Source organism: Lagenorhynchus albirostris, chromosome 17 (assembly GCF_949774975.1).
Source record: "Lagenorhynchus albirostris chromosome 17, mLagAlb1.1, whole genome shotgun sequence".
Lineage (NCBI taxonomy): Eukaryota > Metazoa > Chordata > Mammalia > Artiodactyla > Delphinidae > Lagenorhynchus > Lagenorhynchus albirostris.
Window position 1 is genome coordinate 36928626 of NC_083111.1, and position 20841 is coordinate 36949466.

Here is a 20841-nt window from a genome sequence, read left to right on the forward strand (position 1 = left end):
TTGTTGGCCATCTGTATGTCTTCTTTGGAGAAATGTCTGTTTAGGTCTTCTGCCCATTTTTGGATTGGGTTGTTTGTTTTTTTGATATTGAGCTGCATGAGCTGCTTGTAAATTTTGGAGATTAATCCTTTGTCAATTGCTTCATTTGTAAATATTTTTCCCATTCTGAGGGTTGTCTTTTCATCTTGTTTATGTTTTCCTTTGCTATGCAAAAGCATTTAAGTTTTATTAGGTCCCATTTGTTTATTTTTGTTTTTATTTCCATTTCTCTAAGAGGTAGGTCAAAAAGGAACTTGCAGGCTTCCCTGGTGGCGCAGTGGTTGAGAGTCTGCCTGTTGACGCAGGGGACACGGGTGCATGCCCCGGTCTGGGAAGATCCCACATGCCGGGGAGCGGCTGGGCCCGTGAGCCATGGCCGCTGAGCCTGCGTGTCCGGAGCCTGTGTTCCGCAACGGGAGAGGCCACAACAGTGAGAGGCCCACGTATCCCCCAAAAAATAGACCTTGCTGTGATTTATGTCATAGAGTGTTCTGCCTGTGTTTTCCTGTAAGCGTTTTACAGTGTCTGGCCTTACATTTAGGTCTTAAATTCATTATGAGTTTATTTTTGTGAATGTTGTTTAGGAGTGTTCTAATTTCATTCTCTTACATGTACCTGTCCAGTTTTTCCAGCCCCACTTATTGAAGAGGCCATCTTTTCTCCATCATATATTCTTGTCTCCTTATCAAAGATAAGGTAACCATATGTGCATGGGTTTATCTCTGGGCTTTCTACCCTGTTCCATTGATCTATATTTCTGTTTTTGTGCCAGTACCATACTGTCTTGATTACTGTAGCTTCAGTATAGTCTGAAGTCCAGGACCCTGATTCCTCCAGCTCCATTTTTTTCTCAAGTTTGCTTTGGCTGTTTGGGGTCTTTTGTGTTTCCATACAAATTGTGAAATTTTTTGTTCTAGTTCTGTGAAAAATGCCAGTGGTAGTTTGATAGGGATTGCATTGAATCTGTATATTGCTTTGGGTGGTAGAGTCATTTTCACAATGTTGATTCTTCCAATCCAAGAATATGGTATATCTCTCCATCTGTTTGTATCATCTTCAATTTCTTTCATCAGTGTATTATAGTTTTCTGCATACAGGTCTTTTGTCTCCTTAGGTAGGTTTATTCCTAGGTATTTTATTCTCCTTTCATCACTTTAAATATGTCCTGCCAGAACCTTGTGGCTTGCAGAGTTTCTGCTGAAAGATCAGCTGTTAACCTTATGGGATTCCCTTGCATGTCATTTGTTGTTTTTCTCTTGCTGCTTTTAATAATTTTTTCTTTGTATTTAATTTTTGATAGCTTGATTAATATTTGTCTTGGCGTGTTTCTCCTTGGATTTATCCTGTATGGCACTCTCTGCACTCCCTGGACTTGATTGACTATTTCATTTCCCATACTTGGAAGTTTTCAACTATAGTCTCTTCAAATATTTTCTCAGTCCCTTTCTTTTTCTCTTTTTCTTCTGGGACCCCTATAATTCGAATGTTAGTGCATTTAATGTTGTCCCAGAGGTCTCTGAGACTGTCCTCAATTCTTTTTTTCTTTATTCTGCTCTGCAGTAGTTATTTCCACTATTTTATCTTCCAGGTCACTTATCCATTCTTCTGCCTCAGTTTCTTGTATTTTCTCCATTCTATTTCGAACATTTTTGATCATCTTTCCTATCCTTACTCTTAATTCTTTTTCAGGTAGACTATCTATTTCCTCTTCATTTGTTTGGTCTGGTGGGTTTTTACCTTGCTCCTTCATCTGCTGTATGCTTCTCTGACTTCTCATTTTGCTTAACTTACTGTGTTTGGGGTCTCCTTTTTGCAGGCTGCAGGTTCGTAGTTCCCGTTGCTTTTGGTGTCGGCCTCCAGTGGCTAAGGTTGGTTCAGTGGGTTGTGTAGGCTTCCTGGTGGAGGGGACTGGTGCCTGTGTTCTGGTGGATGAGGCTGGATCTTGTCTTTCTGGTGGCAGGACCGCATCCGGTGGTGTGTTTTGGGGTGTCTGTGACCTTATTATGATTTTAGGCAGCCTCTCTGCTAATGGGTGGGGTTGTGTTCCTGTCTTGCTAGTTGTTTGGCATAGGATGTCCAGCACTGTAGCTTGCTGGTTGTTGAGTGCAGCTGGGTCTTAGCATTGAGATGGAGATCTCTGGGAGAGCTCTCGCCGTTTGATATTACATGGAACTGGAAGGTCTCTGTTGGACCAATATCCTGAACTTGGCTCTCCCACCTCAGAGACACAAGCCTGACACCCAGCCGGTGCACCAAGACCCTGTCAGCCACAAGGCTAGCTTCCACTGTCACAAACTTTGGACAAATGCCTTTACTACTGCTCTCAGCAATCTTGTGAATATGCTATTATTCTCCCCATTTTCAGATGAGGTAATCAGAATTTAGCAAAGTTACATAACTTGCCCAGCATCACATAGTCAGGCTTTAGTATGGCCAGGACCCAAATCCAAACCTAATTCTCAATAGTGATTTTTTAAAAAGCAATTTTTAAAAAAGAAATCTTTTCACTATCCCCACCAAATATATCCCCTAATTGATGTACTTGGTCACTGACTTAATCAATAAAATATAAATGCAAGGAAGAAGATTTATCTTATCCTAGTAGATCAGAAAAATCATAGAAATTCTGGTTAAATGTAATAAGTTGGACAAATGCATGCATTTCTATTTCCTTTCCCAAACCTGACTAAAATGACAGTAAATTGTATTTACAAATGTATAATACCATAAGGACAAATAGAATCTGAAGAGAAATGACCTTGAATTTTCAGACAGAGGAAAGCTGATGGAGACTTGGTAACAAACTGAAAGGGATGCTGAAACCTGATTGCCTAAAGAGAGATATCCAATGAAAAACAGGCTGATTCAACTGAAGAACTACAAAATAGTTCAGACCTTGGGACTCCAAGGTGCTTTCAAAGATAGGAGTTAGGGGTAGTGATAAAAACAGGAGTATCAGTTCTAGCCTCTTTCCTCCATATCACAAAACCAAAAATCCCTCCCTCCCCAACACATGCAAGAGAAGAGTGATTTATTCTCTCAAAGAAACTGAACTAGAAGGACTGTGAACTTAGGAACACCAGGCACAGCAGAAGGCAAGAATAAGACACCATTCTAAAAACAAAGGAGTTAAATAAGTCTACAGTCTGAACAGTAGATGAGAACTTCATCCCTATTATCTTTTCTTAGCTCCTAGAATGCTGTCTCCCAGATATACCTCTTACAAGAAGTCAGAGGATTATTCCCCAGAGAAACTTGCCCTAAAAGAAAAAAAAGACATTGATACTAATAGTTGGCAGTTCTTCAAGAAAAGAGAAAAAGGAGAAGAGGAAGAAGAAAGATGAGGAGGAGGAGGAGAGAGAAGAAGAAAGGAAAAAGGGAGGGAGGGAGGGAAGAAAGGAAGGAAGGAAGGAGAAAAAGTTTAGCCTCTGCTGCATACTTAGAGATTCCAATCAGTAACTTGCTCTCATATATAAATGAGCTCCTCATTAAAACCTCTATCAGAAAATAAAAACAAATAGAAACAATGGAGAGAAAATAGAGACAAGGCATAAAGAAGAATAATACCTCAGAAAACATAACTAATAGCTTCAGAAAGATGCCATAAAGAAGAGAATGTGATTTAGAAAAAAGAAAAATTAATCAGAGAACACAGAACTCTTAGAAATTAAAAATTAATTTAGATCATCTGAAATTTAAAATTTTAATTAAGTTTAGAAGATATGGTTGAGGAAATTTCCCTGTAAGTAAAAGAAAAAGCCAAAACTGAAAAGTATGTTAAAAAAAAATGAGAGAGAAAGAGAGAGAGTGTGTATGTCAATTCAGGTGATCTAATCTCAGGGGTTGTAGAAAGATGGAAGAAAGAAAATGGAGTGGACTATAAAAGGATTCACTGAGTAGCCAGACAATGAGGTCAAAAAGATTCTCCCTAAGGCACATTCTAATACTATTTCAGAACATTGGAGAAATGAAAGAGGAAAATAAGAGAAAATAAAGAGAGAAAAATAGGTCACATGGTAAGGGTCAGGAGCCACAACAGCAGTTGATCTTCCCATCAACAGTGGAGCAAAGCCCTCAAATTTCTGAGGAAAGAATTGGCAACCTATAATTCTACATCTGGACAAATTATAACGTGAAAATAGGGTTAGATTAAAAACTGTTTAAGAAGTAAAAGGTTCAAATTTATTTCTCTGCATCTTTTCTCAGAAAGTTAAGTGAGGATGTGCTCCAACAAAATAAAGCAATAAACCAAGAACTGTAAGGATGGCAGAGGATCCAACACAGGAAAGAGGTAATAGGAATTCCTAAGATAAGATGAAGGGAAGTCACAGGATGACAGCTGTGTAGAAGGAAGTCTAAATAATAGATTCCCTGACCCATTTGACTATATTGACAGGAATTTTGTAGTTCTATGAAAGAATATGAGAAGAACTAGTGATTTGTACATAAAAAATTAAAACAAATCTAAAAGAGGGAGGGACAATTATTAACAAATCCAAGAAATATTTAAGAGCCATACAGGAGAGAAATATAATATATTACTTGGCTCAGCTGTGAACACAATTTACCTAATCATAAAAAATGTAAAGACTAAGTATTAATCAAATAAAATATTATAACTCTACTGGGAGTATGAAAGTGGAGAAAGGACTATGAGAGGAGGCAGGGTGGTAAGAGTGCTAAATCTTCAACCTGCGTTTTACAAAGTAATAGGTAATATCTAAAACTGCTTAATCAAAAAGAAAAAAATAAGCAAACAATTTAAACACATGGAAGTACATACCAGAATAGCAGCTGAAAGAGTCAAAAGTATTTGGGGGATGAAAATTGGGGTTGTGTTAGGTAAAGAGATGACCACCATTTTCCCTTTAAGCTTTACAGTCCTATTTGACATGTGAAGTTATTATACATGAATTACTTTATCAAAAATAAATATTAGAAGGGAAAAAGAGCAAACAGTCTACACTTTCTTAAGCTCATTCATCCCTTAGTGACAGCAGGTCTTGTTTATAAACCACTGCAACCTCAGCTCTCCCCATGCCTACACTCTGGAAGGTTCCTTTAGTACTTAGGTTCTAAGGAAAACCTTTTGTCTCCTTTGGAGGCTAAATAACAAAAGAAAACCTGTTCTTATTCTTCCTGATGGGGTAAGTCATTATGAAATTAACATTTAAAAATCAAGCTTAGGGTTAAAGTTAAAAGTAGTAAAACAAGAACTCCTATAACTTTTGTTCATGTCAAACTACTTATACTTTATTTTTTATCCAATAACTTATCTAATTACAGATACCACAGTAATTCCCATTACTCCAAGTTTCATATACAAAAATCAGAAAAATTTTGATAAATTATAATGAGAATATTTCTTGAATCCAGAACCATTAAACAAGGCCACTGCATGAGAGTGTGCATTTTGCACTCTGCTGAGGAGATGAGGGTAGGAGGTAGGTTCAGTTACTCACTAAGCCAGGATACCCAAGTTGCTCTGCCTGGAGCACAGGGTTCTTGTTTGTTATTAGCCTACCCAGAGAGGCCCTTTTTGCAGATGAATCAGTCAGGGGATGCACCTTATATGTAATTCACAAACAACGCAGTACATCCTAGTCGCGGCTCTGATTAACTGTCTTTCTAACAAAGGCTCTATTTTAATCTTTTGATCAATTTGCACTTGGACAAACTATAAGACGATGAGCAGTGGTCAAATCTGTGTGATCAAGACCTACATTTACAGATTGATGTCCCTGTCACAAATGTCTTGTTACGTACCAAGAACGTATTTCCACAGTGCCCACACACAACTCTTGTACCTTCTGGTTGGACTGGCAATGCAGGTTGAGCTGGCTGTTCTTCAGAAATAAGCATTACTGGGCCAAGGTTAATTATGCGTCTACTGTGGAAACAGAGAGGAAACAACTTCATTATCCCACAAATGGACTGAGAGCGAAACCTACACTATGGGGCCAAAAACGTGGAATATAGCATTGAAAATAGGTTATACTTGTTTTATAAATTAAGTGAATTAAATGTCAGCCTTTAGAGCCAAAATCACAGAAACCAGCAATAGTCAATATTTCAAAAGCAAAAAAATTAGTTGGAATTGGACCTAATCAAATCACATTGGGAACCATTTAACTACTGCTTCCAAGTTTTTATAAATTCAAATCTTATCATTCCTTACCTTATCTTACCCTATCTAGGAAGACAACTTGAGTAAAAGACTAAGTAAGTTAAAAAATTGCACATTAACAGATATATGTGTGCCATGAAGGTACCAAAGTGCTGAGTCACAACCAAATTTCTCTGGGTAGGCTGGTACTCCTTAATGTCTGTTTAATTGGAGTTGGACAGAAAGGACAATGGTAGGCTCCTTTCCTTTCCATTTCCCAGGTTACCATCAGATGGGGTTGCAAATGATTCACATAATGGTCAAAAAGACAGAAAACACAGAAACAAAACACAGTTAAGGTTTTGATATACTTCTATCTGTGCACTTCCATACACCATTTGGCAGAGGCACATGACTACAGAATTTATTGCATAGCTTATACTCAGCAAAGACTAGTGTAATAACACAATTTAAAGTATACAATGATTACTAAAACACTTCCAACTTAAGAGGAAATATGTCAAAGATAAACTAGTTGGTTATTTTTAATAAAATATGAGTCACTGATTTATTACAATCTATTAAGTAGTTATGTAACATCAAGAAAACTTCCATTGCTTATTCAAGAACATTAGTTTACAAATAACTGTAACCAGAGGGGATTCAAGATGGCGGAAGAGTAAGACATAGAGATCACCTTCCTCCCCACAAATACATCAGAAATACATCTACATGTGGAACAACCCCTACAGAACACCTACTGAATGCTGGCAGAAGACCTCAGACCTCCGAAAACGCAAGAAACTCCCCACGTACCTGGGTAGGGCAAAAGAAAAAAGAAAAAGCAGAGACAAAAGAATAGGGACAGGACCTGCACCAGTGGGAGCGAGCTGTGAAGGAGGAAAGGTTTCCACACACTAGGAAGACTCTTCGGGGGCGGAGACTGCGGGTGGTGGAGGGGGGAAGCTTCAGAACCACGGAGGAGAGCGCAGCAACAGGGGTGTAGAGGGCAAAGCGGAGAGTTTCCCACACAGAAGACCAGTGCCGACCAGCACTCACCAGCCTGAGACGCTTGTCTGCTCACCCGCCGGGGCAGGTGGGGGCTGGGAGCTGAGGCTCCAGCTTTGGTTGGATCCCAGGGAGATGACAGGGGTTGGCTGCGTAAAACACAGCCTGAAGGGGGCTAGTGCACCACAGCTAGCCAGGAGGGATTCTGGGAAAAGGTCTGGAGCTACCAAAGAAGCAAGAGACTTTTTCTTGCCCTTTTGTTTTGCGGTGCGTGAGGAGAGGGGATTAAGAGCAATGCTTAAAGGAGCTCCAGAGATGGGCACGAGCCACGGCTATCAGTGCAGACCCCAGAGACGGGCATGACATGCTAAGGCTGCTGCTGCTGCTGCCACCAAGAAGCCTGTGTGCGAGCACAGGTCACTCTCCACACCTCCCCTTCCATGAGCCTGTGCAGCCCGCCACTGCCAGGGTCCTGTGATTCAGGGACAATTTCCCTCGGAGAACACACGGCATGCCTCAGGCTATTGCAACGTCATGCTGGCCTCTGCCGCCACAGGCTCACCCCGCATTCTGTACCACTCCCTCCCTCCCTCACTCAGCATGAGTGAGCCAGAGCCCCCGAATCAGCGGCTCCTTTAACCCCATCCTGTCTGAGCGAAGAATAGATGCCCTCAGGTGACCTACACTCAGAAGCGGGGCCAAATCCAAAGCTGAACACCAGAAGCTGTGCGAACAAAGAAGAGAAAGGGAAATCTCTCCCAGCAGCCTCAGGAGCATCAGATTAAATCTCGACAGTCAACTTGATGTACCCTGCATCTGTAGAATACCTGAATAGACAATGAATCACAACAAATTGAGGAGGTGGACATTGGGAGAAACAATATTTTTTTTTCCGTTTTTCACTTCTTGTGAGTGTGTATGTGTATGCTTCTGTGTGTGATTTTGTCTGTATAGCTCTGCTTTTACCATAAGTCCTAGGATTCTGTCTGTCCATTTTTTTTTCCTTTTCTTTTTTTAGTATAGTTTTTAGTGCTTATTATCATTGGTGGATTTGTTTTTGGGTTGGGTTGCTCTCTTCCTTCTTTCTTTATTTTTTATTACTTTTTAAGTTTTTTTAACTTTATTTTATTTCATTTTATTTGACCTCTTTCATTCTTTCTTCCTCCTCCCTCCCTCCCTCCCTCCCACCCACCCTCTCTCTCTCTCTCTCTCTCTCTCTTTCTTTCTTTCTTTCTGCATTTTATTCTCAGCTGTGTGGATAATAGGCTCTTGGTGCTCCAGCCAGGCATCAGGGCTGTGCCTCTGAGGTGGGAGAGCCAAGTTCAGGACATGGTTCCACCAGAGGCCACACAACTCCAAGTAATATCAAATGGGGAAAATCTCCCAGAGATCTCCATCTCAATGCCAAGACCCAGCTCCACTCAACGACCAGCAAGCTACAGTGCTGGACACCCTATGCCAAACAACTAGCAAGACAGAAACACAACCCACCCATTAGCAGAGAGGCTGCCTAAAATCATAATAAGGTCACAGACACCCCAAAACACACCACCAGACGTGTACCTGCCCATCAGAAAGACAGGATACAGCCTCATCCACCAGAACACAGGCACCAGTCACCTCCACCAGGAAGCCTACACAACCCACTGAACCAACCTTACCCACTGGAGGCCGACACCAAAAGCAACGGGAACTATGAACCTGCAGCCTGCAAAAAGGAGACCCCAAACACAGTAAGTTAAGCAAAATGAGAAGACAGAGAAACACAGAGCAGATGAAGGAACAAGGTACAAACCCAGCAGACCTAACAAATGAAGAGGAAGTAGGCAGTTTACCTGAAAAAGAATTCAGAATAATGATACTAAAGATGATCCAAAATCCTGGAAATAGAATGGAGAAAATACAAGAAACATTTACCAAGGACCTAGAAAAACAATGATGAACAACAAAAACACAATGATGAACAACACAATAACAATGATGAACAACACAATAAATGAAAAAAAACAATGATAAAAAAAAACAATGATGAACAACACAATAAATGAAATTTAAAATTCTCTAGAAGGGATCAATAGCAGAATAATTGAGGCAGAAGAATGGATAAGTAACCTGGAAGATAAAATAGTGGAAATAACTAATGAAGAGCAGAATAAAGAAAAAACAAGGAAAATAATTGAGGACAGTTTCAGAGACCTAGGGGACAACATTAAATGCACCAACATTCGAATTGTAGGGGTTCCAGAAGAAGAAGAGAAAAAGAAAGGGACTGAGAAAATAATGGAAGAGATTATAGTTGAAAACTTCCCTAATATGGGAAAGAAAATAGTTAATGAAGCACAGAGAGTCCCATACAAGATAAATCCAAGGAGAAAGATGCCAAGACACATATTAGTCAAACAATCAAAAATTAAATACAAGAAAAAAGATTAAAAGCAGCAAAGGAAAAACAACATATAACATACAAGGGAATCCCCATAAGGTTAACAGCTGATCTTTCAGCAGAAACTCTGCAAGCCAGAAGGGAGTGGCAGGACATATTTAAAGTGATGAAAGGGAAAAATGTACAACTATGATTACTGTACACAGCAAGGATCTCATTCAGATTTGACAGAGAAATTAAAAGCTTTACAGACAAGCAAAAGCTAAGAGAATTCAGCACCACCAAACCAGCTTTACAACAAATGCTAAAGGAACTGCTCTAGGCAGGAAACACAAGAGAAGGAAAAGACCTACAATAATAAACTCAAAACAATTAAGAAAATGGTAATAGGAACATACATATCGATAATTACCTTAAATGTAAATGTATTAAATGTTCCCACCAAGAGACATAGACTGGATGAATAGATAAAGAAACAAGACCCATATATATGCTGTCTAAAAGAGACCCAATTCAGACTTAAGGACACATACAGACTGAAAACGAGGGGATGGAAAAAGATATTCCATGCAAATGGAAATCAAAACAAAGCTGGAGGGCTTCCCTGGTGGCACAGTGGTTGAGAGTCCGCCTGCCGATGCAGGGGACACGGGTTTGTGCCCCGGTCCAGGAAGATCCCACATGCCGCGGAGACGCTGGGCCTGTGAGCCATGGCCGCTGAGCCTGCGCATCTGGACCCTGTGCTACCCAACGGGAGAGGCCACAACAGTGAGAGGCCCGTGTACCGCAAAAAGACAAAAACAAAAAAAACAAAGCTGGAGTAGCAATTCTCATATCAGACAAAATACACTTTAAAATAAAGACTATTACAAGAGACAAAGAAGAACACTAAATAATGATCAATGGATCAATCCAAGAATAAGATATAACAATTGTAAATATTTATATACCAACATAGGAGCACCTCAATACATAAGGCAAAGGCTAACAGCCAAAGAAGGGGAAATCGACAGTAACACAATATAGTAGAGGACTTTTAACACCCCACTTTCACCATTTGACAGATCATCCAAAATCAAAATAAATAAGGAAACACAAACTTTAAATGACACATTAAACAAGATGGACTTAATTGATACTTTTAGGACATTCCCTCCAAAAACAACAGAGTACACTTTCTTCTCAAGTGCTCATGGAACATTCTCCAGGACAGATCATATCTTGGGTAACAAATCAAGCCTTGGTAAATTTAAGAAAATTGAAATCGTATCAAGTTTCTTTTCTGAAAACAACACTATGAGACTAGGTATCGATTACAGGAAAAAATCTGTAAAAAATACAAACACATGGAGGCTAAACAATACACTACTTCATAACCAAGAGATCACTGAAGGAAACAAATAGGAAATCAAAAATAGCTAGAAAGAAATGACAATGAAAACATGACAAGCCAAAACCTATGGGATGGAGCAAAAGCAGTTCTAAGAGGGAAGTTTATAGCAATGCAATCCTACCTTAAGAAACAAGAAACATCTCAAATAAACAAACTAACCTTACACCTAGAACAATTAGAGAAAGATGAACAAAAACACCCAAAAGTTAGCAGAAGGAAAGAAGTCATAAAGATCAGATCAGAAATAAATGAAAAAGAAATGAAGGAAATGATAGCAAAGATCAATAAAACTAAAAGCTGGTTCTTTGACAAGATAAGCAAAATTGATAAACCATTAGCCAGACTCATCAAGAAAAAAAGGGAGAATACTCAAACCAACAGAACTAGAAATCAAAAAGGAGAAGTAACAACTGACACAGTAGAAGTACAAAGGATCATGAGAGATTATTACAAGCAACTATATGCCAATAAAATGGACAACCTGGAAGAAATGGACAAATTCTTAGAAATGCACAACCTTCTGAGGCTGAACCAGGAAGAAATAGAAAATATGAACAGACCAATCACAAGCACTGAATTAAAACTGTGATTAAAAATCTTCCAATAAACAAAAGCCCAGGACCAGATGACTTCACAGGTGAATTCTATCAAAGATTTAGAGAACAGTTAACACCTGCCTTTCTCAAACTCTTCCAAAATATATCAGAGGGAGGAACACTCCCAAACTCATTCTACGAGGCCACCATCACCCTGACACCGAAACCAGACAAAGATGTCACAAAGAAAGGAAACTACAGGCCAATATCACTGATGAACATAGATGCAAAAATCCTCAACAAAATACTAACAAACAGAATCCAGCAACACATTAAAAGGATCATGCACCATGATTAAGTAGGGTTTATGCCAGGAATTCAAGGATTCTTCAAAATATGCAAATCAATCAATGTGATACACCATATTAACAAATTGAAGGGTAAAAACCATATGATCATTTCAATAGATACAGAGAAAGCTTTTGACAAAATTCAACACCCATTTATGATGAAAACCACCCAGAAAGTAGGCACAGAGGGAACTTACCTCAACATAATAAAGGCCATATATGACAAACCGACAGCCAACATCGTCCTCAATGGCGAAAAACTGAAACCATTTCCATAAGGTCAGGAACAAGACAAGGTTGCCCACTCTCACCTTTATTATTCAACTTAGTTTTGGAAGTTTTAGCCACAGCAATCAGAGAAGAAAAAAAAAATAAAAGGAATCCAAATCGGAAAAGAAGAAGTAAAGCTGTCACTGTTTGCAGATGACATGATACTATACATAGAGAATCCTAAAGATGCTACCAGAAAACTACTACAGCTAATCAATGAATTTGGTAAAGTAGCAGGATACAAAATTAATGCACAGAAATTTCTTGCATTCCTATACTCTAATGATGAAAAATCTGAAAGTGAAATTAAGAAAACACTCCCATTTACCACTGCAACAAAAAGAATAAAATACCTTGGAATAAACCTACCTAAGGAGACAAAAGGCCTGTATGAAGAAAATTATATGACACTGATGAAAGAAATTAAAGATGATACAAATAGACGGAGAGATGTATCATGTTCTTGGATTGGAATAATTAACATTGTGAAAATGACTATACTACCCAAAGCAATCTACAGATTCAATGCAATCCCTATCAAACAACCACTGGCATTTTGCACAGAACTGGAAGAAAAAAATTCACAATTTGTATGGAAACACAAAAGACCCCGAATAGCCAAAGCAATCCTGAGAAAAAAAAACGGAGCTGGAGGAATCAGGCTCCCTGACTTCAGACTATACTACAAAGCTACAGTAATCAAGACAGTATGGTACTGGCACAAAAACAGAAATATAGATCAATGGAACAGGATAGAAAGCCCAGAGATAAACCCATGCACATATGGTCACCTTATCTTTGATAAAGGAGGCAAGAATATACAATGGAGAAAAGACAGCCTATTCAATAAGTGGTGTTGGGAATACTGGACAGCTACATGTAAAAGAATGAAATTAGAACACTCCCTAACACCATACACAAAAATAAACTCAAAATGGATTAAAGACCTAAATATAAGGTCAGACACTATCAAACTCTTAGAGGAAAACATAGGCAGAACACTCTATGACATAAATCACAGCAAGATCCTTTTTGATCCACCTCCTAGAGAAATGGAAATAAAAACAAAAATAAACAAATGGGACCTAATGAAACTTAAAAGCTTTTGCACAGTACAGGAAACAATAAACAAGACAGCCCTCAGAATGGGAGAAAATATTTGCAAATGAAGCAACTGACAAGGATTAATCTCCAAAATTTTAGAGCAGCTCATGCAGCTCAATATCAAAAAAACAAAAAACCCAATCCAAAACTGGGCAGAAGACCTAAGCAGACATTTCTCCAAAGAAGACATACAGATTGCCAACAAACACATGAAAGAATGCTCAACATCATTAATCATTAGAGAAATACAAATGAAAACTACAATCAGATATCATCTCACACCAGTCAGAATGGCCATCATCAAAAAAATCTCCAAAGAATAAATGCTGGAGTGGGTGTGGAGAAAAGGGAACCCTCTTGCACTGTTGGTGGGAATGTAAATTGATACAGTCACTATGGAGAACAGTATGGAGGTTCCTTAAAAAACTACAAATAGAACTACCATATGACCCAGCAGTCCCCCTACTGGACATATATCCTGAGTAAACCATAATTCAAAAAGAGACATGTACCACAATATACATTGCAGCTGTATTTTCAATAGCCAGGACATGGAAGCAACCTAAGTGTCCATCAACAGATGAATGGGTAAAGAAGATGTGGCACATATATACAATGGAATATTAGCCATAAAAAGAAACAAAATTGAGTTATTTGTAGTGAGGTGGATGGACCTAGAGTCTGTCATACAGAGTGAAGTAAGTCAGAAAGAGAAAAACAAATACTGTATGCTAACACATATATATGGAATCTAAAATATATATATATATATATATATATATATATATATATATATATAGTCATGAAGAACCTAGGGGCAAGATGGGAATAGACACAGACCTACTAGAGAATGGACTTGAGGACACCTGGAGGGTGAAGGGTAAGCTGGGACAAAGTGAGAGAGTGGCATGGACCTATATACACTACCAGATGTAAAATAGATAGCAAGTGGCAAGCGGCCGCATAGCACAGGGAGATCAGCTCGGTGCTTTGTGACCACCTAGAGGGGTGGGATAGGGAGGGTGGGAGGGAGGCAGACGCAAGAGGGAAGAGATATGGGGATATATGTATATGTATAGCTGATTCACTTTGTTATAAAGCAGAAACTAACACACCATTGTAAAGCAATTATACTCCAATAAAGATGTTTAAAAAAAAAAGAAAGAAAGAAAAAAGATAAATGGACAGAAACAGAGTAAGTAAAATATGAAAAAATCTGTGTGCACTGCACATAGCAAAAGTAAATTTTCTTTGTGAAATTTTTGTTTCAAATATATGAGTGTGTGTATGTATGTATGGAGATGAACACATGTGAATTTTGGGTTGTAAAATAAAATGTATTTTACACTTGGCATCACAGCCAAAAGTTTAAAAACTGTGACAAGCACTGATTTGAACTATTTATTTTCTCTCTCAGAGCTTCAGATTTGTCACCTATAAGCTGGAAATAAAAATAACAGCAAATAAAAAAAAAAGCAAATAACTGTAACCATTAATTTCAAACTAAGCAGTATTATTCCTTTAACAAAGAAAAAAATGCTGTAGGTCATATAATTACTTTGAGGAGAAAGACTGTTTAGAACAAACCTGCCACATAATGAATCTTTAATAAGTACTTGTTGAATGAACAAATGAATGAATGAATGAATCTTCATGTCTTACCAGTTGGGTCTTGGACATCCTATTCGCCGTGATGTGTCCTTACAAATGAGGAGACAATTACAAGGGCATCTAACATACTTCTTCCCTGTTGGGGGGTTTTTGATTGGCTATATGATAAGAGAAGAAAATATAAACACAGCAAATTAACCAAAGTACAAATTGCCAAAACTTGTTTGTATATAAAATGGAAATTATTCTTAAAATCTAAGGCTCCCCATAGTGCTACCAAAGTACACATCAAGGAAAAGTGCATCGTAAGTGATTTTTTAAATTTTATTGAAGTATAGTTGATTTACAATGCCGTGTTAATTTCTGCTGTACAGCAAAATGACTTGGTTGTACATATACATATTCTTTTTCATATTCTTTTCCATTATGGTTTATCACAGGAGATTCAATATAGTTCCCTGTGCTATAAAATAGGACCTTGTTTTTTATCCATCCTATATATAATAGTTTGCATCTGCTAGTCCCAACCTCCCAATCCTTCCCTCCCCAATCCCTCTGCCCCTTGGCAGCCACAAGTCTGTTCTCTATGTCTGTGAGTCTGTTTCTGTTTCATAGATAGTATCATATTTTAGATTCCATATATAAATGATGTCATATGGTATTTGTCTTTCTCTTTCTGACTTACTTCACTTAGTATGATAATCTCTAGTTGCATCCATATTGCTACAAATGGCATTATTTCATTCTTTTCAATAGCTGAGCAATATTCCATTGTATATACATATATATATATATATATATATATATATATATAAATAACACATCTTCTTTATCCTTTCATCTGTCAATGGACACTTAGGTTGTTTCCATGTCTTGGCTATTGTAAATAGTGCTGCTATGAACATAGAGGTGCATGTACCTTTTCGAACTAAAGTCTTGTCTGGGTATATGCCCAAGAGTAGGATTGCTGGATCATATAGCAACTCTGTTTTTAGTTTTTTGGGGAACCTCCATACTGTTTTCCATAGTGGCTGCACCAATTTACATTCCCACCAACAGTGTAGGAGGGTTCCTTTTCCTCCACACTCTCTCTAGCATTTACTATTTGTAGACTTTTTAATGATGGCCATCCTGACCAGTGTGAGGTGATACCTCATTGTAGTTTAGATTTGCATTTCTCTAATAATTAATGATGAATCATAGGTGATTTTAAATAGCCCAAATGTTGGTAAACACTCTATAAAATTTGGGGAACTGTAGAGATTTAATTAGAAGGGCATATTTCAAAATTAGTTTGTATTGGCCTGGAGTTGTTTTCCATTTAAAGTTCACAGGACAAGGTCATTTATCTACCTGGCCAGGGGCAAACATTCACTGAGGGTTCTTGCACATGTCTGAGAAAAGCAAGCTCAAAGAGAATAATACGGAAAGAGGAGTATATCACAAATTTGAATTTTTCTTAAACTTTACTCACTAGAATACAAGTGATTAATTTTATGGCATCTTTTAGCTTAAAAAACACTTATTATAGCTCCTAATGCTAGCATTTCCTTTTTTCTTTAACTTTACAGTAAATTTAAAAGTTAGAATAAATAACACCAAAGAAAACACTCCTCTCATTACTAGGACTTAAGCTTGTTAAAGCAAATAAGCTCTGATGCACTGAGAGGAATGGAACACCACTCCTGTGGCATGCTTGCCAAAATGTATAACCTGAATTTAATCACAAGATAACATCAGACAAACCCAAATGAGGAACATTCTACAAAATATCTTAACTGTGCTCTTCAAAACTGTCAAGGCAATAGAAGACAAAGACTAAATTTCAGATTAAGGGAGATTAAAGAAACATGATAATCAAATGCAACATGTAATTCTAAATTGACTCCTGGACCAGATTTTTTTTTTTTAATGGAACAATTGGGCAAACACGAATTAAGTCAAAAGATTAAATAACAGTATTGTATCAATGTTAATTTCTTGAATTTGATAACTGTACTGTGATTGTATAAGTGAATGTCCTTTTTTTTTAGGAAAATTTACACTAAATTTTAGTAAATTTACACTAAAATGTTTAGGGGTAGAAGAGCACCATGTCCACAATTACCTTAAAAGGTTTTGAAAAAAATATTTACTTATTTAGAGAGAGAAAGCTACTTTGGAAAAGTGTCAATGTTTGTGGAATGTGGGTGAGCGGCCCACATGGGAATTCTCTATACTATGTACTACTGTTTTTCTAACTTTCTGTAAGTCTGCAACATATTTTTTTTAAGATTTAAGAATTTTAAGTAAATAACCTTGGTAGAAATATATATAAGTTAGCAATAAGCCATCTGCAATTTATTAAACTATATTATAGATAGAATATGACAATCTAAAATTCACAAACATCCAGAATGTGTTCCTATATAATCTAAAGTATCAAGAAGCAGAATTTGTCTTAATTTCTCTGTATACATATTTTACCATTAAGTAAATGTGTGTTGGGCAAATGACAAGATTTATTTTTATACAGACATACCTCATTTTACTGTGCTGTGCTTTATTGTGCTTTGCAGATACTGTGCTATTTTACAAATTGAAGGTTTGTGGCAATCTTGCATTAAGGAAGTCTATCAACATCATTATAATATTTGTTATGTTGATCTGTGATCAGTGATCTTTGATGTTAGTACTGTGATTATTTTGGAGTGCCACAAATTTTACCCATATAAGACAGCAAACTTAATCGATGAATGTTGTATGTGTTCCAACTGCTCCACCTAGTGACCCCGTCTCTCTCCCTCTCCTTGGGCCTCCCTATTCCCTGAGACACAACAATATTGAAATTAGGCCAGTTAATAACCCTACAATGGCCTCTAAGCATTGAAGTGAAAGGAAGATTCACACATCTCTCACTTTAAATCAAAAGGTGGAAATGATTAAACTTAGTGAGGAAGGCTGAGACAGGCCAAAAGCTAAGCCTCTTGCACAAAACAGCCAAGTTGTAAATGCAAAGGAAAAGTTCCCAAAGGAAACTAAAAGCGCTACTCCAGTGAACATACAAATGATAAGAAAGCAAAACGGTCTTATTGCAGATATGGAGTAAGTTTTAGTAGTCTGGATAGATGATCAAACCAGATACAACATTCCCTTAAGCCAAAGCCTAATCCAGAGCAAGACCCTAACTCTATTCAATTCTATGAAGGCTAAGAGGTGATAAAACTGTAGAAGAAAAGTTCCAAGCTAGCAAAGGTTAGTTTATGAAGTTTAAAGAAAGGAGCCATCTCCAAAAAAATAAAATTGCAAGGTGAACTGCCAATGGCCCAGCTCACAAATTCCAGATATCAGGATCAGCTCTGACCTGGAAACTCTAATCCAAATTAATCCAACTCATTAGGTGCAAGTCCTCTGCACAAGGTCCCTGAAGCTAGACTAAGGGTGAAAGAAGAGGTATAAATTCCATGAAGATAGAGACATTAGCTGTCAATCACATAGAGGTTAAAGGAAAGAAGCTGAATCTGAACCCCAGCAGTCTGACTCCAGGGCTTGTGTGCTTAACTGCATAACCAACAGTATGTGTCATGCAAAACTGCAGAATTTTTCAATTCCTGTCCAAGATGGCAGAGTAGAAGGGCCTTCAGCTTACTTCTTCTCATGACTAACTGCTGAACAACCATCGATTAAGAAGAGTGGAACCTACTAAAAAAGATATTTTACAACCAAAGACATAAGAAGAACCACAATAAGACAGTAGAAGGGGTGCACTCCTGATATAATCGAATTCCATACCCTCCCAGGTGCGTGGCCCACAAACTGGAGAACAATTATATCGCAGAAGTTCTCCCATAGGAGTGAGAGTTCTGAGCCCCACATCAGGCTCTGCAGCCTCGGGGTCTGGCATTGCAGGAGGAGCCCTCAGACCATTTGGCTTTGAAGGCCAGAAAGGCCTGATTGCAGAAGCTCCATAGGACTCCTGCAGAGACTTTGGAGACTCAGAAACAGAGACTCCACTCTTAGAGTGTGCACACAAGGTCCTGTGAGCACTGGTAGCCAGGGTAAAAGCAATGACTTCATAGGAGCCTGGGGCAGACCCACCTGCTGGTCTTGAAGGGTATTCTGGGGAGGCGGGAGGGTGGCTGTGGCTCACTCTGGGGACAACAACACTGGTGACAGTGTTACCAGGGGACATTCATTGGTGTGAGCTCTCCTAGAGGCCAACATTTCGGCATCAAGACCTGGTCCCACCCAACAGGCTGTAGGCGCTAGTGCTGGGATGTCTCAGGCCAAACAACCAACAGGGTGGGAACACAGCTTCATCCATCAACAGACAGGCTGCCTAAAGGGTTCCTGAGCACACAGCTGCCTCTAGACACACCCCTTGATACAGCCCTGCCCATCAGAAAGCCAAGACCCAGCTCCACCCACCAGTGGGTAGGCACTGGCTCCACCCACCAGGAAGCCTGCATAAACCTTTAGACCAGCCTCACCCACAAGGAGGCAGACACCAGAAGCAAGAAACCACAGTCCAGCAGCCAGTGGAACTGAGTCTACAAACACAGGTCAGAATCTACCCTGGGACCAGCTGGTCCCTGGCCCTCGGAGGGGACTGTACTACTGGGACACACAGGAAATCCCCTACAGATGGCCACTTCTCCAAGGTTGAGAAACATAACTAACCTTCTATATACATAAAAATACAAATAGAATTTTAGACAAAATGAGAAGACAGAGGAATATGTTCCAGACGAAGGAAAAAGATAAAACCCCAGAAGAACAACTAAGTGAAGTAGAGATAGGCAAACTACCCAAGAAAGAGTTCAGAGGAATGATAGTAAAGATGATCCAAGAACTCAGGAAAAGAATGGATGCTCAAGCAAGAACTTACAATAACTTTTTAACAAAGAGTTAGAAAATATAAAGAACAACCAAACAGAGTTGAAGAAAACAAAAATGAAAAACACACTAGAATCAATAGCAGAATAAATGAGGCAGAAGAACAGACAAGTGAGCTAGAAGACAGAATGTTGGAAATCACTGCTGTGGAACAGAATAAAGAAAAGAGAATGAAAAGAAACAAAGACAGTTTAAGAGATCTCTGGGACAACATCAAATGTACCAACACTTGCAATATTGAGGTCCCAGAAGGAGAAGACAGAGACAATGGGCCTGAGAAAATATTTGACGAGTTAATAGCTGAAAACTTCCCTAACATTGGAAAGGAAACAGGAACCCAAGTCCATAAAACCACAGAGAGTCCCATACAGGATTAACCCAAGGAGGAACACGCCAAGACACATAATAACTGAACTGATAAAAGTTACAGATTAAGAGAAAATATTAAAAGCAACAAGGGAAAAGCAATAAATAACATACAAGGGAATCCCCAAAAGACTATCAGCTGATTTTTCAGTGAAAACACTATAGGCCAGAAGGGAGTGGCATGATATATTTAAGTGATGAGAGGGGAAAAACCTACAACCAAGAACACTCTACCCAGCAAGGGTCTCATTCAGATTTGACAGAGAAATCAAAAGCTTTACAGACAAGCAAAGTAAAAAGAATTCAGCACCACCGAAAACAATTTTACAACAAAAGTTAAAGGAACTTCCCTAAGCAGAAAAGAAAAGCCCACAACTACAAACAAGAAAATTATGAAATGGGAAAGCTCACTAGTAAAGGCAAACATAAAGTAAAGGTAGAAAATTATCCACACACAAATATGATATCAAGACAAGTAATCATAAGAGGAGAGTACAAATGCAGGATATTTGTAATGCATTTAAAATTAAGAGACCAGCAACTTAAAACAATCATGTATATATAGAGAGACTGCTATATCAAAACCTCATAGTAACCACAAATCAAACATCTATAATAGATATACACATCAAAAAGAAAAAGAAATCCAACAAACACTAAAGTTAGTCATCAAATCACAAGAGAAGAGAACAAAAGAGGAAAGGAAGAAAAAAGACTTAACAAAAACAAAACCAGAACAATGAACAAAATGGCAATAAGAACATATGTATTGATAATTACCTCAAATGTAAACAGATTAA

At 38.3% G+C, this 20841-nt stretch overlaps 1 protein-coding gene across 1 annotated transcript in view; it reads right to left on the reverse strand.

The window, feature by feature from the left end:
* Positions 1-20841, reverse strand: part of PIP4P2 (phosphatidylinositol-4,5-bisphosphate 4-phosphatase 2) — an 84379-nt gene that overhangs the window by 32523 nt on the left and 31015 nt on the right. The window contains exons 3-4 of the mRNA XM_060127625.1: positions 14852-14958; positions 5806-5929 (exon numbers count right to left, since the gene is read on the reverse strand). Coding sequence (XP_059983608.1) covers positions 5806-5929; positions 14852-14958 — 231 coding nt within the window. The remainder of the gene's footprint in view (positions 1-5805; positions 5930-14851; positions 14959-20841) is intronic.